Source organism: Labrus mixtus, chromosome 22 (assembly GCF_963584025.1).
Source record: "Labrus mixtus chromosome 22, fLabMix1.1, whole genome shotgun sequence".
Lineage (NCBI taxonomy): Eukaryota > Metazoa > Chordata > Actinopteri > Labriformes > Labridae > Labrus > Labrus mixtus.
Genome location: NC_083633.1, coordinates 1,014,065 through 1,035,390, shown reverse-complemented (window position 1 = coordinate 1,035,390; position 21,326 = coordinate 1,014,065). Strand labels below are relative to the sequence as shown.

General features: G+C 42.6%; 1 protein-coding gene across 9 annotated transcripts in view; it reads left to right on the top strand.

The window, feature by feature from the left end:
- sox5 (SRY-box transcription factor 5) overlaps nt 1-20,774 on the top strand; it is an 87,874-nt gene extending 67,100 nt beyond the window's left edge. For 4 of the 9 annotated variants that reach the window (XM_061029857.1, XM_061029855.1, XM_061029852.1 and 1 more), the window contains 7 exons: nt 2,086-2,250; nt 7,819-8,011; nt 12,286-12,461; nt 15,233-15,335; nt 15,615-15,788; nt 16,867-17,083; nt 17,511-20,774. In XM_061029857.1, coding sequence (XP_060885840.1) covers nt 2,086-2,250; nt 7,819-8,011; nt 12,286-12,461; nt 15,233-15,335; nt 15,615-15,788; nt 16,867-17,083; nt 17,511-17,808 — 1,326 coding nt within the window. In that variant the 3' untranslated portion in view covers nt 17,809-20,774. The remainder of the gene's footprint in view (nt 1-2,085; nt 2,251-7,818; nt 8,012-12,285; nt 12,462-15,232; nt 15,336-15,614; nt 15,789-16,866; nt 17,084-17,510) is intronic. The other 5 variants (XM_061029860.1, XM_061029861.1, XM_061029853.1 and 2 more) reach the window with 3 other exon arrangements.
- The last annotated feature ends 552 nt before the right edge of the window (nt 20,775-21,326 follow it).

Genomic DNA, 21,326 nt, shown 5'->3' with positions numbered 1-21,326 from the left:
AAGTCGTTGTGGCGACGCTCTGGGCGCGCTTCACAGTGCCTCTGCCCTCTGTGCTGTGCATGTGTGTGTGTGTGTGTGTGTGTGTGTGTGTGTGTGTGTGTGTGTGTGTGTGTCATTGCACGCCGGCCCCGTTGAGCGAGGCTTTGAGTGACGGGCGCTGGCCTTGTAATGGAACTCAATTCACTCCACAAATAAAGAGGCCTTTGAACCACTGGTCCGAATATGTCAGTACACACACACATACATGCACACACACACACACACACACACCGCCTGTGGTCCACTCGCCAGGGGGTTTGGCTGGTAGGGAGGGGGGGGAGGGGAGAGGGGGGGGGGGGGGGGGGTTGAGGGGTTTTCATGCTTGGCTGCACCCTACCCCCACCCCCCCAATACCCATACACACATCCAGTCCCTGTTCCAGGAGCCACAGTGCAGCTAATTGAAGAGAAATGAGCGAGCTGGGGCTGATCTGATCTCAGCGAGCTGGTCCTCCGCGCCGCGTCTCTGTGGCTCACCAGAGCATGACCGATCCCCCGTTGATTTCCACATCAGTAGCGGTGGTAGCAGCGCACCCCGTCTACTGTATGCACCTCAATTATCATTGTTCCCTTGGTGTTTATAGCAGCAGTAGATGCTGACACTTTAGCCATGTGTTTTGAAAAGAAGCAGCAACAAACCTTTTTTGTGGAAAACTATTTTTTGTTTTAGAAGATTCTCCAGTCTGAAGCTGAAAAGTTATTAAATTTGGTGAACAGAAGGCTGTGAACAGTCACTGGAATGTGTTTAGTTGTGTCCTATTTTTCTTGTTTGGACAAAAAGAGATAAATTGCTTTATTTAAGATAGCAGAGGAGAGCTAATGTGGCTGTCAAAAGAGATAGAGTTACTGACAAACAGACAGAAAGCAGAGAGAGAGAGAGAGATAGCAGTGACAGCATCTCTTCCTTGTCCATTTGCATAAACCAGCCTTTTGTTTGACGCCGGTGGCCGGCAGCCAAGCACCAACAGAAGGACGGAAGTTAAACTAAAAAAAAAAAAAAAAAGGATGGTCCTCTTCCAGAAAAATCTTCTACCAGAAATAAATAATAACAATTATAAGTATTCAAAAAAACAACAGCACATCAGTTACTTCTCGCTTAAACAACCGTTCTGTTGCTCTTCAGAGGACAGAATAACAATTCTGAGAAAACAAAAACAGCGTCTTGGAGATTTGTATTAGAGGACATGAAAGTAATTGAGCTTTGCAGGACGATTTAGAGGAGGGAGAATAGGGAGGCAGAAAGAAGCGTTTATGAATATTGAAGCTTCTTCCAAGTTGTGAATATTATCTTGTGTCTGTTGCTGTGGGAATACAGGCCAGAGACTGTTTAGTGTGATACAATAGTATTGCATAAATATTCCCAAGTATGTTCACACCATAGCAGCTCAAGACATAATGCTTTTATTTAATTAGAAATTAATTGAATACATAAATAAGAATGGAAAAGCATTTTTTTGTTTTTCCCAGAGCAGTTATTGAAACAATTTCTCTTCTTTTGAGACGTTGTTTTTTGCATCTTGTTGTCAGAACACAATAAACATTGCGAGGGTCCCATCTGGCTTGAAACATTTCTGTGCTATCTCTCTCTCTCCCCCTCTCACTCTTTTTCCCTTCTCCATCACTTTTTTCACCTTGTGAGGGAGCCCGGCTCTGCGGCCTGACCTCGATAGCCAGAATGTTTTCCCTTTCTCCCAAGATGCACCTGGAGGGGACATAGCCATCTCTGGGCCTGTCAGAGAGGCTGTTAGTGCTTCTCCCATGGGGTGAGGGAGGGGGGTTGACAGTGAAGATGTCCCTCTCTGTCACACAAACAGAGGCCGGGCCACTAATGGCCTCTTCTTCTAGAGCTTTTTAGCCGGCGTCTTCTTTTTTGTTTGTGTGCTCTCAAGTATTCATTTATTCATGTCGCCCTTTTCTTCTCCTTTTTCCCTCCTCCCTTCTCTTTTCCCCATCTCTTTCCTTTTCTTTTCTTACCCCCCCCCCACATCTCGACTTAACACTTGTCCATTGCTCTGTCTTCTCTCTACCTGTCTCTCTGACCTTGCAGCAGTTGTATGCAGCTCAGCTGGCAGCCATGCAGGTTTCCCCGGGGGGAAAGCAGCACGGAGGAAGTTTACCTCCCCAAGCCAACATGGGTACACATTCCCCACCCACCAAAACACACAGCCAGAGTGAAAAGGGCCGCAGCTCCCCGCTACAACACAAGACCAAGGTAAGGGAAAAGTCAAGGCCTCTGCCGATGTGAGTGCATGTGTGTGTGTTTCACTCTAGAAAGGCCAATATATTCAGAATTCAGGGACATACGAGTCTGCTCCCAGGTCTGGAAGAAATGTTTACCACATTTATTTTATAATGTAGAATATCTCCATAAAAATAAGACAAACAGACATTTTGGCGGAATTTGTTTTAAATGGCAAATTTAAAACAAAGCCATCAAGAACTCAAAGTAAATGTAAATAAGTCAAATGATATGTATACACGATTTTAATATAAATATGTTTTTTTTATTGCATTGCATTACCTTTTTCTCTTTTATAATATCCATATATTTTAAATATTAACTCTCATTTCTTTTCCATTTTCTTGAAGCGAGTGATAGTCAAAACCACATTCAAATCCTGTGACATCACTGGCTAATCTCATCATTTGTTGCATATCATAAGTGACTTATATACTTGGAAAGGAGTTCTTCAGTATCACTGGATTCACTTTGGTCTTTCTAGTTTTTATAACACAGAGAGAGAGAGTGAATGTCTGCTTGGAGGAGATTTTGCTTTGCTGCAGTGCATGAGGTGAAAACATGTCCTGTTGTTTGTGTGAAGGCTCCTTTGCATCCAGTCTTTCTAACTTAGTCTCTAACAGCACTCACAGTCACCTCTACAAACAACTTCATCACAAAACTCCAGCTGGTGTACGCTCGCAGTGGATTTCAGGATGTTTTGGCCTTTGTGCCGTTTTCTCGGCTGGCTGCACAATAGGGCCGATAGGACACCTTCTATCCATCCAAGTGGAATTCTATGAATATCTGGTCAGGCGTTCGGGAACAGAGCAACTCCCCCCATACACAAACACACACACACAGAGCCCCCATGACCCCATGCCATCATCTGTCCACCGAGGACCCCCCACAAGTGTATCGGTCAGTCACCAGTCAACACACTCAGACATTGAGACATAGGATCAGACTTGAGTAGGACAACACTATCAAAAGTCCCACAGAGTTTGACAACTGGATTGTTGCTTATCTCACATTTTATCACACAAATCACTTTCACAACTTTCTTTCCTTTCCACTTTCTTTCTTTCTTTCTTTCTTTTCTTTCTTTCTTGCTTTCTTTCTTTTCTTTCTTTCTTTCTTTCTTTCCTACCATGTCCTGTTATTTCCCTTTCTCTCTCCTCCCTTCTTTTATTTTTTCTGTGCCTTTATTTTGTTTTCATTCATTTTCTCACATCACCTTGTCTTTTTCCTTTCCGGTTATCTCTCTGTTATCTCCTTTCCCTTCATGTCCTGCCTTTTTTGTCTCTTTCTTTTTTCTTGTCTTCTCTCCTCACTTGTTTCTTTAAATACAGACACACATACACACGTTGTAGTGCTGCAGCCTACCTCGTGGTTGCACATGTATATAAAACATTTAAAGGCTCAAATTCAGCAAATTTTTTCAACATACTATACCAACTTTTTTTAACTAACAACGGTCTTGGTTTTTCACTCTCACACCTTCAGTTTTATCTACTGGGGATGAATGAAGCTTAATTTTGACCCTAAGAGCTTCCTTCTCCATCAGCCCCTCCCCACATCTCCATCACAAACACACACTTTACCATCCCACCCCACTGACACACTTTCCTTATTACCATATATATGGAGTCGGGCTGACAGGCAAGTGCCATGACCCGCGGTGGAGGGAAAGTGGAGGGCCATAATGGCCTCAACAGTCCAGCAGGAGCTGCGGACTTGGGAGTGGACCCACATGGCACCCAACAGGCCCAATGGAGCCAAACTGGCCAGTTGATCGCCCCACCGTATTGATGTTTCTCTCCCATGCACTCTCACAGTTTGTGACCAGTGAGAGACAAACTCTGGATACTTTCTCTCTTTTCTTTTCTCTCAGCTTCCATCTCTCCATCCTCTTTTCTTTTTAGACTTATTTAAATCAGGCTCTCTCTCTCATTCTTCCTACTCTCTCTCTCTCTCTCTCTCTCTCTCTCTCTCTCTCTCTCTCTGTCTCTCTGGGTGAGTGACATGTATATTTCAAAGGTGTGCTCCCCCTGTGGGCTCCCTCTCAAGTCTCTAGTCATTTAGAGCCACGCTGTCTGCCTCTGCTCACAGCTGTTTGGACTCAGGCACATACCGCTTAAGTGCTTTACCCTCGGGTGAGACACGAGCAAACACACACTCGCAAAAATGCACACAACACACAGGTGTTGAAGAAGACACCATGCCAAATCGAAGCAGTGCAGCCCCATCACATACACACACACTCACACACACATACCTATGCACAAATCACTGCAGCATACATGCAGCTTTCTGATACGCAAGAGTGGATCTTTAGATGTAGGCAGGCATGCATACAGACCCATACAATGGTGCGATTCAAATGATCCTCCATATGTAGCCCAACTTGCTGCCATGCAGCACACACACGCAGTGCCAAAGTAACTAAGTACATTTAGTTATAACTGATGTACTTTGAGTCTGTGTTTCCAATACTTTTATGATTTAAGGACTATTTTGTCAGCTCTAGGACATCTGCTGATACTTGGCGAATTTATGTTCATAGATACACCTTGAAAAACAGTTTATAAAGCAGTTAACACATAAGCTTTTATTAACAGTGTACGTCCGTTGTACAGTGTCACATTATTATGCAAATTAAAAGTCTAGCATTGATAGCTAAGTATGACAATAAAAAATTAACAATAATTAAAGTTGGGAGATTCCAGTTAAGAAAGTCTCTTTAACTTTAGTATTCTTTCACTTTAATGGACAAAAGTCTTGTTAATAGTTTTGTGCCAACATGCCTACTCTAATTAGGGGAAAGAAACAAACAGTAAAAACTAAAAAATGTGTCTAGACTGTCAAGGTGAAGTTATATCAACATGGCTGTTTTTTTTTTCCAAAATACAAATTAGTTGAAAATTAAAAAGATAATTTACATACTTAAGGAGTTAGTGTTTGAATCAGCGCAACAGACTGTAAGAAACGGTGTCACATCTGACTCTTCTTTGCCGTCTGCTGTCTGAGCAAATTAGATATGACAATAGAATTGATATCCAAACAGTCCCTTATAGCTGGGAGCGAAGGAAGAAAGGAGAAAAAAGGCAGAAAGATGAATGGAGAGAGGCTCATGTAGAGGTCTTGACATGGACATTGCTGCACACACACACACACACACACATACCTAAACACACAAAGCATACAGAAACCTGCTCGGGATAAGCAGCAGTGGCACACACACTTGTCCTGTTAATTGAATTGTCAGCCCCAGTGATAAGATGCAGAACCCTGATGTCGCTTTTACATGTCAGCATCTACAGAAGTGAACAAAGCACACAGACACACACACACACACACACACACACACACACACACACACACTATCTCTCTCCTCCTGCTTCGTCTCTGTCCCTCTGGCTCTCGTTGTCACTCTGCATGTTTTCGGTCTCAAAGCTGGAGACTGTTTCATCAGCCAAGAGAGACACAAAAGCAATTGTATTAATTCCAGATTCCAAGCCTTACAGAGGCTTTAGAGGCCTAACACGCGCACACACACACACACACACACACACACACACACACACACACACACACACACACACACACACACACACACACTGTCATGAGATTTAAAGCTTGTTGAACAATGTCTCACAGTGACAAACACGCACACACACACATAAACAAGTCGGTCCAAGCCTCTCAGCTCAACTGTCTCAATTAATTCCTCCTCACTGGCATAATGCAGGTTGGCCACCTTCCCACCATAGGATTTGGCTTGGCACAGAGGGGAGACTCCCCCATCCACTGTACAAGAGGCTGAGGCATTATCTATTTGTAATAAATATTCAAACACATTCCAAGCCAAAGCCCGACATAATATGGGTCAGGATTGAGAAGATCCCGTTCAGTTTTTCCTCTCCTCATTTCTTTGCTCTTCTTCTCCGGCCCATTGTCTCACTGAAGGCATCTTTGGGGGTCCTCCTTCTATTTAGAAAGACCCCCCTAATGAAGGACAATCCGGTTAGGCATCATTGCTCCCGCACACACACACACAAATACAAAGTAGTGAAAGCACACATGCAAACACACACACACACATACACATGTAGGAGCTTAATTGGAAAGGCTTAATTGAGTTGTGAGGGGCTCATAAGGCTTAGAACGACTCAAGGAGTGGGAATCAGGGAAAGTCGGCCTTAATGAGTGGATATGCCACACACACACACACACAGTACTTCCTCTCCTTTTGGATCCCACTGTATGCTGTATTCTACTCTGCCTAAGCAGCAATTAGACTAATGACCAGAAAATAAAGACAAATAATGTCTCTCTATTCAAAGGTTTAAGTTTAGCTACAATAGAACTACACCTGTAATGTAGAAAGTTCCCTAATGAAGTGTAAAGTGCACTTAGGAACAACTTCTCTATAACTGTCTAAAAAACATTTTTAAAGAACAGTATTCCTAAACCAAACAGATGATGTTGTTTCCTGTCAGTATCTGTGGTTCTTATGTTGTGTCTGCCCTTTAATTATGAAGTTTTAATTACACAGAGTGGTTTGTGTGCATCTGGACCCTCTGCGAACCAATTTCCTTTCTTCTTGTCATGTGACCCTCTGAGGCCTCCCCTGATTGGATTAGGTTATCGGCAGGGGGGGCGTTGCCATGACAATTAATGTGATAACATGCCCCGGCGTCTTGCGGTGGCCCACATGCCAATTCATTTAGGGGCCGCTGTCTGTTCCATGTATTGAGGTTAATCACTGTGTGAAGACATCCTCTGATTCAGACCGATAACTAAAAATGAGTGATAGACCTCTAAATACAAAGTCTTGTTCTGCATCTTTTATAAAGGAATACTCTTGTAATCAACAACTAGGGCCTCAGAAAAAAAGCTTCTTTGTAAGTTATTGATTGTTTGCTGTGTGTGTGAGAGTGCTGCTCCACTGTTCCCCCCACACACACTGTTCACAGCCATGAAGGTCCCTTGTTTCTAATGGAGCAAGTGCACATTGAAGTGACAGACAGCCCTCTGTTCTTTTGCTGTTTGATACTTTGAGACGTCACCACATCCTTAGATTCTTCCAGCTGTGAAGTCTTAGAGAGTTGTTATTCTTTTTGAAACACGGGGAGGCATCCAGTGCAGTTTGAGAAGTTTTAGGTGTTAGCATTGTTGGAAGCATGTTGAGCAACAGCATTATGTGCATGTTTACTGGAGCCTGCATGTGGAGTGTGCACATGCATGTGCATGAATGTACTTGACTACACTGAAATGGTTTTGCATGTGAATGTGGTTTGCACCAAAATCTATATTTTTGTGCTGTTCATTATTTATGAAAAGCTGTTTGGAAACAGGCAGTGGCATGCACCTCATCATCTGTCCCACCAGTCTTGCCTCAGATTCCAATGCATGGGCTTGTGTTTAATAAATACATGTTAAAGCCTAAAGTGCAAGTGGTCTCATTGAGCAAGGGGGAGGGGTCCCCACCCAGCCCTCAGCTTCCAAATTCCTACGGTGGTCACAGCAGGCGAAACTGTGCTGTTTTGGTTTTTACAGGACAGTGAGGGTGCACAGCCACTGAACCTGTCGGCCAAGCCTAAGGCATCCGAGAGCAAGTCACCCAACTCCCCCCCAACTTCCCCACAGGTCCCTGCGGCTGCCGCCACCAAGCTGGGCCCTGCCGGCTCCATGAAGCACAGCGTGGCCCCCTCCAGCATCGGTGGACCACCAGGCAGAGTCAGCTCTATCGGTAAGTGGACTTACATAAACAACACACACACACACACACACACACACACACACACACACACACTCATGGACACCACAGGAAAAGTGAAAAGACAATCTATTGTAGCTTTAGCTGCTGTACTGAACACACTTTGTAAAACGCTGAGATTTCACCGTTTACATCTACAATATGTGAAGCAGATCAAATGGATCAAAAGTTGTATTGAGTGGAAAAGACAAAACAGAAAATAGAGACATAGTTTCCCCTCGCACATAGCCAACTGCGTAGCTACATCCATTTCAAAAAGTGACAGAGAATGCTCATATCATATAGCTGTAGCTCTGAATATTTGTTCTATTTGTTAGATTTGATTGTTAAAATAATAGCAACAATTGTATTGCTTCTAAATGACTTTTAGTAACGCTGCAGGCTTTGCTGAGCCAAACATTTGATTTGAGTAACACAGCAGTATTGTTGAGACCAGACAGAAATACTCATGCAAAATTTTAAAAATGACATCAAAGTTATACTACACTTATTCTCCTCTAAAGCAAAACGTGTCAAATCAAGAATGTTTTTGGACGTGTAGAATACACATTTGATACATAGAGTATAAGTGCTCCAGCACTTTGCAGCACTTTAATTAAAATAAATTACAAAATTGTCCCCACAGTTAAAATGTATGTCTTCAAGGAAAAGAGAAGTGGCCTTGCTGTCGGTGGTTTTGGCATGAATAGCATTTTCCTCGTAGTGTTTCAATTGTTGCTAATGCCAGTACCATAATCATCTCCAGCCATATGTACACATACATAAAATATGACATAAATGAATCACCATTTTGTACTCCTAATCCATTTTTCACGCATCACTGATAGTTCAAATATTACACATATGTAACAGGCTATAATTAGTGTGTTTGTGTTTTTCCTCCGTGCCGCTGTTTGCCTCAGGGCTGCTTCATTGTTATGTGTTTATTAGTGACTGAAAGAGACAGAGAGATATAGGAGCGCGGGGAAGGAGAGAGAGATGGGGATTAGCCGTTTTTTTTTTCCAAGCTATGAAGCGGGGGAATAATAAAGAGAGGAGCGCATGACAGACAGGAGGTATCACCAATGAGATTAGACAAGCCTCTTACATGAGCCAGGACAGCGCAAACACCCAGCATTAATGACACAATGACAGCACACACACTCAAGCACACACTCGAGCGCACACAAAAGCTCACAATCCCACCTCCTCCTCCTATGCAATAGACAGTCTTTTTTTTTTCTGACTTCTTGGCTAATCTCACTGTTTTTCAACAAATCGGCGGATTTAATATCAGATTAGTGGATTTGCAGTCCCAGATGTTTTTTGTTCAGAAAAATGGATTACAGTGTTTAAAGTTTGTGTGTGATCCCTGCTGAATGATTTGTGTGTGGGGACCAGCGTGTTTTGTGTTGCGGCTCCTGGTCCCATCTGTTGCCACATAGTTTAGCCGGTCACATTTGTTATTACAGTTCATAGCCGTATTAGGATTCCTGTTACAAGTTCAGAGGGGATGGAGGGCGCAGACAAATTGGAAAAGAGTCTAGAGGAGGTCGTTTTGATGTGGGAGTGATTATTTGTGTGTCTGTGTTTTTGTTTGTAGGGATGTGTGTGTGGGTGGTGCAGAGCATGAATGTGTGCTCGGGTTATATAAATTCAGACTAACAGACATGCCTGTTGTGGATCTAGTTAAAATTAAGCAGGTGACAAGTGAGGGATCAGAGGGATCCATTGAAGTGTTTAAAATGTAAATATCATTTTAAAATAAGTTTAAAAAATGTATTACAAATTTAGGAGGGACCACTTGGAAATGACACGTTTACTCTTCTGCTTTACTGAAATACAACTATAAAATACATGTGCTAAACTTCAGTGTTTACTTCTTTATTCCTGCTCATACTATCACTCAGGGGAAAACAATGGTCATCTTATCTTGCAGTTAAATCATTCACATACAGGGTACCACATATTACCTCTTTTAGACCACAGTACATCCATGCACATATAATTCTACTCTAGTAATGAATAAATTAAAAACATAACACTCTAAAGGTCACATTTAGTGTACCAAGTGCTTTTTATTTTGTAATTGCAAGCTCATATGACTTGTTAGGGCTGTCAATGAAATGTATATCTGTGTGTATAATGATGAGGGTATACTTTTGGGCTGAAGGTTAAAAAGGTGATTTTCACCAGAGCTCATCTTCATTAAACACATAATTTAAAAGTGTGTATCATAAGGATGTTTGAGTGAAGAGATTTTAAATACTCTTTTTTTTTTGGCTTCTACATAAAAGGCATAATATGGGCTTCATCTTGTTGGTGTTTAAGTGATGATGGTTTTAAAATATCTTGGTCATATCTGCAGGTAAAAAGATTATTAGAGTGTGATTATTTTCAATAGTGTCACCTTACACCCAACACGTCTCTGTGTTCATTTTTCCAAAGAGCACCTCTCCTTCTCCGACACCTAATAACCCAAAGACATTCTCTTTCTCCTGCTTCAACTGTCCATCAATCCATCAATCTATCTACCCATCTCAAACTAAACTGATGGGCTGTCAGTGCCTGTAACTTTAACCAGGATCACACATTTGTCTTTGTCCTGTCATAAAATACTGCGCCCCCCCCCCCGACCTCCCCGCCTGCTCTGTTTCTGTGGTCAGAATGTATCGCGCCTGTCTGTAGAGATTTAGCACTCAGAGAGAAGAAGCAAAAACTTTTGTGTGTAGAGTGAGAGAGAAAAACAGAGACCCTCCTCCCTCCCTTCTATCTGGGTCACATTCACTGTCTGGACAGTTGGCATCGCTGTCAGTTTAAGCGAGACTCACACATACATTCATGACTGCGAGAACATCACCCTGTCCCCCCTCCCTCTCTTTTGACTCCAGATTAAAATTGACTGCCACCCGATTCCATTGCCCTCCCTGCTCTCCCTTTTCTGTCCTCTCTCTCAACATCAACCCGGCTGCCCCTCTCGGCCCCCTTTTTTTTGGCCCCGCTCCCATCCAGATTTTCTGGTTATGACTTTTGAAAGAGTTCACAGCTCTGTCATTACCAATCTGAAGCTGGTAATCTGGCCTGAGATGGCATTAGCGGTGCAGGATTAGCGCTGATAAAGGCCCCATAAACCAGCCACGACTCTTTGTTAAGAGCTAACCCGACTGATAGAGTGAGGCGATAGCAGTACACACAAGCTCTCACACACACACTCACACACACACACACACACACACACACACACACACACACACACACACACACACACACACACACAGTCAGAGCAGATGCCCCTGATGCCTCATCGACAGATAAACTGCGGAAATAATACAAATAATAGGCAGAATGGAGGAGATGTGATCTCTGGTAGGTGGCTGGACAGATGTTCTCAACAGGGCAAATTAGCAGGACTCTAAATTCAAAATAAGAGTCATCTGGCCACCTTTCTATCAAGTAGATACTCAGACACACACACACTCTGTGTGTGTGTGTCTGAGTGTAAGTGAGGGAAACGGAAAGCAAAAGGTAGAAAGGGATTTAAATGGAGAAAACATTTAGAGGAGTTGTGTTTATGTGTGTTTGTGGATGTGGTTGTGTGTGTGTGTGTGTGTGTGTGTGTGTGTGTGTGTGTGTTTACATCTGAGGCGAGGCGAGCTCGGAGCACACTCTGACTCACACACCCTGCTTGACAGTCAAGTGGTCAGTGTGCCATTGTGTTTGTGTGAAGCTGAGAGGAATGGCGATACATACACACACACACACATATTTCAACACACGCACACACACACACACACACACACACACACACACACACACACACACACACACACATGCCCTGACAAACTCCTTTCATCCAGTGTTTATTAATGTCTTTACCTCATGGTTCAGGGGAAGAATTATTCTGGATGAAAAAACTCTTTCCAGCTTCCAAAATACAAATAAACACACACACACACACACACACACACACACACACACACACACACACACACACACACACACACACACATACATACACACACACATACACACACACACACACACACACACACACACACACACACACACACACACACACACACACACACACACTATAAGTGCATTTTAAATGCTCTCTCTCAATATATCCTTAATTACAATGTAAACAAAAACAGTACAGAGAGACATTAAAATCATACCAACACTTTTGATCATTCTAACTAAATATTCAAATCTAAATTAATTGCTTGTTTTCCCTGCTTGTTTTTTTTTTTCCGTCTGTGTCTCAGCAGACTTGTTGTCCACGCTGTCCTCCACGGCCTACCTGAACGACCACGAGGCCGTGAGCAAGGCTTTCGCAGAGGCCCGGCAGATGAAGGAGCAGCTGAAGAGAGAGCAGCAGGTCCTGGACGCCAAGGTCGCTGCCGTCAGCAACCTCAGCCTCAACAACGGACGCTCAGACAAGGTAAAGCTCATTTCATCGTAATCACTACCCAGGGAATCAGATTGTAAAAAAATAGCTTTAAATAACGGACGGATGATGAGGTGAATATCATAGTGAACAATCAGAGTTGCCTTAATTTAACAAATATCAGAATAATTGATTAACAAATGGAACATATAAGAATGATTGTGTAAATTTCTAAATTCTATAAAAATTGCTAAAAAAATATATCTCGAGGCAACACGAGCTGCAGCGTCTCATTGTCAGTGTGTAATAATTTGTCTTGCCGTTTGCCATCCGCGCGGCTCCATGTAGGAGGAGGTAAATCAGTGAAATGTGTTGAGGCTAAACAGGGCCAGATAAGGTAAAACCAGAAGCGTCTCACAAGTAATGAGTGTGTCTGTGAGGCTCACTGCAGGGCGACGAGCGTGTGTGTGCTCGTCTGTGTGTGGCAGAGTGGAGCGTCGAGGAGACGGTAATGTGAAGTGACGGCGCCGGCTCCTCGGCAGCGTGGCTAAATTGTGGTTATTTGTTAAACACATTGGGAGTCAGCTGGTGCACACGCATACGCACACACACACACACACACACACACACACACACAGGAACAGTGTGCTCAAAGCATCTGCAGCGCTGACATTCAACAGCTCTATCTGTCTCTTTCTTCCTTTTCTTTGACTCTCTCTGCTGATGTGTTTCAAACAGTCAAACCCACGCTGATCTGTGTATTCAATACATAGTAACATACTGTACAATATAAAAGATTCAGTCTAATAGCCAATTAGATCCACACCAGGAGAAATTGATATATTCTAGTGGGGAGTGAAGGAACATCATGATTTTGACTTGAGGAGCGTATTACGCAGCATTCATTGCATTAGATGGAGCTATTAATCTGTTTCACTCCAACGCAGTAAATATACAAATTCTTGACATCATTTTATTTATTACACAATTTTTTTCCTTTTTTTTCTATCACGTCACTATGACATGATAATTCAAGTTTCCTTTATTATGCTTTATCCCGTCATACCAGTTCTTACCAGACAAGTGAATTATAAAATAAAATTCAGCTTCACTCTGCATTGATTTTCTTTTCTTTATTTTTAAAGTTTTTTTTTTGTCCTAACGATGAGAACGGCTGTTCTTTTATATTTGCGGTGTGTTGTGTTACACTAATTATTTTCTTAATGGGACTCTTTCTCAGTTTCCAAAGCCAGGCGCTCACACTGACTCCGGTCCTCGGCCTTTTTGGCTTTGTGCTGCCCGAGTGTGAAGCGGGCAAAGCTCTCTGCGTGCAGATACTACAGTGTCATCTCTGACACACTCAGAGGATTAGTTTTGTCACTACTTTGTGTCTTGGCTCCAGTGTCAGCCATTCAATCCACTTTCCTCATGTACTGTACTGGGGCTTAATGTCAGACTAGCCTGTCATCCACTCTGTCTCCCTGTTCATCTCCATCTGCGTCTCACACACACACACACACACACACACACACACACACACACACACACACACACAGTAAAGTGTTTCTAAGAGCACATGGAAGCTTAGATGTGAGAAACATTTTTCTCTGTTTGCCTTGAACGAGGTTTGCATGATGCTGATCACTTGACTTAAATTCCTCATATTTTTCTGATTAACATACAAAATAACAAAATCATTTTAACCCAGCGGCAGATTCTTGTTCATTCATTACCACATAATACATTCAAAATTAAATACTTTTCCAGTGACGATTAAATATTGTTTTCTGTCTCACATTCTCAGTCTTTTATTGACACATTTTTTTCCAATCTGGGGGAAAATGTATCACTAACAATTAAACTCTGTCAGACTAAAAACAGAGAAAATGTTTTCATTATGGTTCTGCACTCCCTCCATCCAGCCAAACAGCTTGCCAGGGTCACATGTAAATGGAGAGGGACACTTTTTGGAAGGTTGTTTTAGAAGACGACAGTGTTTTGTGCGCCGCTCCTAATCGTATAATTAAACTGTAAAATGCTGGCACCGACTCTCTGCGGTGTGTGCGTGTGTCGACAGTCAGGTTCCAGCATAGAGTGTGCCGGCTGCTTGCATTAAGCATGTAAATGCTCAGTAAATCAGCCTTTTATTGGTTGTAATAAATACCCAGGGGGCCGTGCGGCGTGGCCTCGCTCTCGTCCGCGCTGCACTCTCTCGTTTTCTCTCTCTCTAATGCGTCGACCCTCGGGGGCCTCTGCAAGAGAGAGGCAAGCCGCTGCACTCCACTCTCGCAGGTGGCTGCCAGGAGTGGCTACACACTCCACACACACACACACACACACACATATAATATACAGTATTCACAAAGCAGTAAACAAATAGGACTAAATGTAATCAACATTCTTACACATGCAAACAGATGTGTGTTCAAGCATGCAGGCGTACTGCACTCTAACAATTTCATGTTGACATCAAATTTACATCCAAATGAACTGAAACACAAACTGTCTGTTTACTCAAATCATCGCTGTTTTTGTTTACTGGTTTGAGATCAAAGATTTGGAGTTCATACGTCTTCAAACAAAGTTTTCTTGTAAACAGTTTGGCTCAAGACCAACTGAAAACTAATTTCATTTATTTACCAATAAGATTTGTGACATCAAGCAATTTCTGCTATAACAAATAAATGATATAGATGATAAGAAAGTGGAACGTCTATGTAAATCAATTATAGGATGACTTTATTAAAGTGAAGATGATCACCAGCTTCATTCATATACTCTCAGTTATTGACTCACTCACTGACTGAACTGTTTGTGTTGTTTAGGACAAGGCTGCCTTGGAGAGTCTGAGTCAACAGCTGAAGCAGCAGGCGGAGGACAAGTTCAACCACGCCATGTTGGACTTCACTATGAGCGGAGACTCTGACGGTAGGAACCCACACACACACACACACACACACACACACATAAACGGCTGCTGTTCTTTCAGAGTGAGTTTTGGTTTTTTTTGCTGTGAAGTGTTCATATGCTAAGGAAAAAACAAAACCTCTGCAACTTATTTTCATTTAATTCAATAACTTTTTCTGCAGTTTATTCAGCTAAAGAAGCAAAAGAATTGTTCAACCTGTAAAGTATAAGGAACACTGTGATTTTCTGTGTGATTGGTTTTAACTCATTTGGCTCATTATCCCTCCTCCTCCCTCATAGGCTCCCCCAGTGTGTCAGACTCCAGAATATTCCGGGAGGCCCGGGGTCGTGGCAACGCCGAGCCCCACATCAAACGGCCGATGAACGCCTTCATGGTTTGGGCCAAAGACGAGAGGAGAAAGATTCTGCAGGCCTTCCCTGACATGCACAACTCCAACATCAGCAAAATCCTTGGTAAGACACACACACACACACAGTCGTCCTTTGAGTGACAGGACCCTTTGCCCCTCGCTTTTCACCAAAACCACTACTACACAACCCCAGCATAAGGAAGATGCATGAACTGCCGTTTCTTTTTCCCGCTTTCTCAGATCCACACACACACACACACACAGTGATTTCATTACAAGCGGTGGCGTGGTGTAAGCGGCTGTTAATGAACGGCTGGGGAGAGCACGGCTCAGACAAATGATGATATAATTCATTATGCATTAAACAAGCAGCGCGAGGCCGCCTGACATTTCCCCCGGACCGCCGGGATCGGCCCTGACATTTTAAAGAGCTCCTAAGCGTTTTATAACACAGGGAAATCTGGTTTTAATAAGCCCCCCCCCCCCCGCCCCTCTCTCTCTCTCTCTGTCTCTCTCTCTTTCTCGATTGCTAACAGATCGCAGACCAGAGAGAGAAAAAGACAGAGAGAGAGAACAGCCAAGTGCTGACAGCTTTTACCCATTAAACATACAGTAGTCAAGTGCAAATTCAGACCAGATATGAAACACACTGGGGAGGACATGCTCAAGACTACACACACTCACTCACACACACACTCACACACACACACACACTCACACACACACACACACACACACACACATTTAAGCAGGGGACTGTAACAACTGGGGAAACTAAGTAGAGAGATATGATGGCAGGTTTAGTGAAGTTCTCATTAGTGTAGATGAGTACCTGTCGCCTTCCCCGCTCACCTCATTAACCCTGCGTTCTCTCTCTTTTTACTTCCTGTGTGTGTCAAACTCTATGTGTGTGTGTTTGTTGATTTATGAGTGTGTAAGAGCTCCATAAATGCAGTCACATGTGTGTCGCTATGCACATGTGATGTAGGGTCATGCATGCTGCTCAGACAGTTGTTTGTGACACATGGTGTAATCGCTCTCAGAGCAGACAGTCACATACATCAAAGGGTTTTTATAATGAGCATAATTTATTTCACCATGTACTGCATTGCTTTAATTTAATCTACCTTATAAAAGTATTTGTGTTGTGAGTGAAAACATTTGATTGGATCCCTCTGCAGGTTCACGTTGGAAAGCCATGACCAACCTGGAGAAGCAGCCGTACTATGAGGAGCAGGCTCGCCTCAGTAAGCAGCATCTGGAGAAATACCCAGACTACAAGTACAAGCCGAGGCCTAAACGCACCTGCCTGGTGGACGGGAAGAAGCTGCGCATTGGAGAGTACAAGGCCATCATGAGGTCCCGCAGACAGGAAATGAGACAATACTTCAGTGTGGGGTAAGGGAACTGATGAAGGGAACCTCTGTTTACTCCTTGAGCATGCATTTGTATTTAAGTCTGTATTATTTAAGTTGTTGCTAGTTCTGCTTTATTTCCTTGTTAATTGTTTAGCACCGATACACCAAGTCAGATTCCTTGTATGTGTAAATGTACTTGGCAATAAATTCTGATTCTGATTCTGATTTAAGTTCTCTTTTCTATCTTTGCTGTTAATCAATGTCAACCACACGGTTGTGAAATAACATCTTGTTTAATGTTTTAGGTTTATTATTCCTTTTTTTCCAAATATATATATATATTTTTTAACTTTTACTCAAAACATGTTTAAAGTTTTGATATTAGATTTAACTCTGATGTTGTGGATAAATCTTTATCCTCCAGACTATCTGCCCCTCATGACCTGAATGTGTTGTGTGTGTTACAGGCAGCAGGGTCAGCTGCCCCTCTCCTCTGCAGGCGTGGTTTACCCCGGTGCCCTGTCGATGGCAGGACTGCCCTCCCCCCAGATGCCATCAGAGCACTCCAGCATGTCCAGCAGCCCCGAGCCAAACGCCAACCACCACCAGAACCCCCACATGCCCGGCCTGAAGGGCGACGAGCCGCGAATCAAGGAGGAGGAGCTAAGGCTGGACGACAGCAATGGCGACGTATACGACGACTTCGACTACGAGGACGAAGAGGCCGACTATACCAGCGATAACGACAACCATATCACCGGATAGGAGGCTGTGAGACACGCCTTCTTTTCAAGCCAATCACAGCTGGTTTAATCCCACACAATCCCAAACCCACCAATCAGGAAGAAAACTTTTCCTTTTGCCAATCACTTCGAACCTCACAAAACCCTACACCCCCCCCCCCCCCCCCCCCCCCCTGCCCCTCCTGATTAACATGGACTCTTCTCACAGAGCCAAGCCCCTCCCACTGGAGTCCTGATACCAGCATCTGATCAATCAACTGAAGCACAGGACCTGTCAATCACACTGACTGTTACGCAATCCAGAGTCCTGGAGGAGGAGAAGACTAAGCCAGCTCTGAAGGATGCTGAGGAATCTTCAACTACTACTGCAGGAGTGTAATGTCACGACTGAGGAGAAACAAACATCACACCTTTAAGACCCCTCTGTGGGAAAGGAGACATTTCAAATAAAAGACAGAAGAGTGGAACTGTCTAAGGCTAACAGATGACACTTTAAGATGACGGACCTGTTTACTATCAAGAGACACTTTTAAAAAAAACAGCTTTTTTTGTTCTTTGGTTCTATAATATTCTCACTCAGGTACACGGTGCCAATAAGTGGCTTGTGAATGTGATTTGTTGTTTTTTGTGCTACAAGTTTGAATAATAATAGAAAAAAGAGACAATTCCTTTTTTCCCCTTTTGTTGTAAAGCACCTGAAAGACATCAAGACATGTTTATTTTTAACGAGAACATATCTTTTCTCTGACCTCGCAGCGTGCAGTCAGCAGTTCCCCCGCCCTATTTCGCTGTGTTTTTGTGATTGCTCGCTCCCCCCCTTTTACGCAATCCAATGGGACAGTCCAGCCAGGACTGACCAGTACAGCGTGGACTGTCCCACTTCAAGAGATTTTTTTAAGGAGGGGAGGAGAAGGGGGGTCCCTTTGGCGTTGTGGAGCAGAAACAAAAGCACTGTGTAGTGAGACAATCCACCAGTTGTCTTCTCGCTGCGTCCCTCGTTCCTCACCTCTCAGCAGACAACCATCAGCTCCAATGATCTGAACACCCCAAAGTGTGTGAGTGTGTGTGTGGAGTCATTTTATTTATCTAGCTCTTCTTCTCTAGTGAAAGAAAAAGAGTTAAGAAGTTCACGAGACACAGAAACAGGCAACTAAGGATCCAGTTATTTAGCGTACACACACACACACACACACACACACACACACACACACACACACACACACACACACACTGTTGTTCTGCCAGTGTTTTATCGCTCCCTCGGACCCTCATGGTCCTGCTGTCCCCGGCCGGTAGAGCTGAGATGAAGTCAGCCAGTCAGTGTTTCTGTTTGTATTTGAATACTGTATTTTATTATTTCTCTTCAAACTGCCTCTAGTCTAATAATATTATTAACAATAATTATAAGGATGGTCAGCGTTTCCTGAGTTTAGTAAGTTATGTACAGTATAATTTATTTTTCTCCTCTTTCTCTGGTTTTTTATGACCACATGAAACTATGACAGTCGATGATACATTATTCTATTTAGCTGGTAGGTATTTAGATCTAAACAAAAGTTGTCATTTTACCTTGCTTTGTTTTGCCTTCTTATGTTCCCTTCTTTTTTTCGATGCATTCGTTTTGTATTAATTCCTCTGGACGGGCAAGTGGGCGGAGTCAGGACAGCGAGCTGGACCGACAGACTCGACGCCAGCCCTCCTCAGAGCTGAAGACGTAACCTTTTGTCCAAACCCATTTCTAAAAAGCACTCAGACTCTGTGCAGTCAGAGATAAATGAAATACATGTTTTTTATTGTTATTATAATTTTATTTGTAATGGTTATTATAATGTATAATGTGAAGTTTCCTCTCTCTCTTTTTTTTTTTTTTTTTTTCACTTTTGGAAACAGTTTTCTGTGAACAAAGAGTCCCGTCCCCGTTTACTTGTTTGGCCGCCTCACTGAGACACAGTGGAGCATCTTTGGCTTGGATCCACACACGCACACACGCACAAACACACAATCACTTACACACACATACACACTTTTAAAATGAAGAGATTATCATGACAACCAAACAAATCCTATGCTGTTCTTTTTCTGTTTCTTGAAATCTACTGTTCTAGATTGAAATCTTGTACATATATTTAGTTTGATGGTTGTTGTTTTTTAATCATAGGAAAGCAGTGTTTACCGTGATCCACCAAGGGTGTTTCTCTGTCTTTTTGTGAGTGAGACGGCCAGGCATCACTATCTTTAAAGTCACTTCTCATCAGGAGCCCTTTGCTTTGTTTGAGCTCCACACAGTGCTGCAGGAGCCATGACTACTCTTCAGGTGTGCTGCCACATAGTGATCCCCAATCATCGCTGTAGATGTTTGCTACATGCCACATAATGAGCCTCTGGGTCTTCATTTTGCTGTATAGTCCTCCCTGTCGTCACACCATGGTTCAACCCAATGCTGGAGACAGGGGACTAAGTGGATGAGTCCATTTTTTTGGGTATCGGGTAGGGGGGGTGGGGCATTAAGACGTCAATCATCCCTGCTGGCAAGGTCTGTCCCCATATGAAGACAATGAAAATGATGAAGATGATGATAATATTATTATAAGACAATCAAAGTCATGAGTGGAGCTCAAAACAAAGTGAGAATTATTACAAGTAAAAAAAAAAATATCTTACCATCTCAACTTGAAAAATCAAGAAAGATAATTATGTAAATATAACATAGAGTTATAGATTTATATTTTGTTCATAACACAGTGTAATATAAGTTGTATATTTCTTTTTTCTCTCCCTACTGTCTCTTTTATTGATGTTATCCATGCCACAGAAAAGCAGGAGTCGCAGAACTCTCACAAAAAAATGAAGAAAAAATATCAAAGAAATAAAGAAAAAACAGGAAAAAAAGCCGTGGGCTGCCACCACCATCTGTTCTAAGTTCACTTTTTTTCAGTATTACTGCCAGACAAGGCTCTAATAAAGACAGCAATGTGTTCTGTAAAAACTTGTGCTGGTCCTGGTCACTTCTTTCTTCCACACATGCATTCACACAATGGGTTTTTAAGTTCCAACATATTCACAGGAGCATACGACTTCACACTGCCACGGCCTCATTTTTTACACAATACTGCACAACTCGCACAAAAATGATAGCAAATGAGAGAACAGTAAATTAATCAACACTAGCAGTTCACACAATGGCTTTGAAGTTCCAAAATGTAACATGAGGACGCCACTCTTCACTGCCAACAGAGTTTTTTTAGAATGATTTAGCAAAACTCGCAAAGAATAAAGATAGAAGACATTAAATGCACATTTTGTTTATATTTTATTTTAAAGATTAGATTAGATTTTTTTTTTTTTTCAAATAACAATTTTATTGAAATTTTCAAACAATACAACAGTTAGAAGACATGTACAAACACAACCAAAAGGACTAAAATCAACCACTACAAAAAACAAACCAAAACCAGAAAAGGCAAATAAAGTAGGACATAAAATACCCCATTTCCTCATCATGCTCACTTCAAGGTTTCATTAACCTGCCAGAGTCCATTA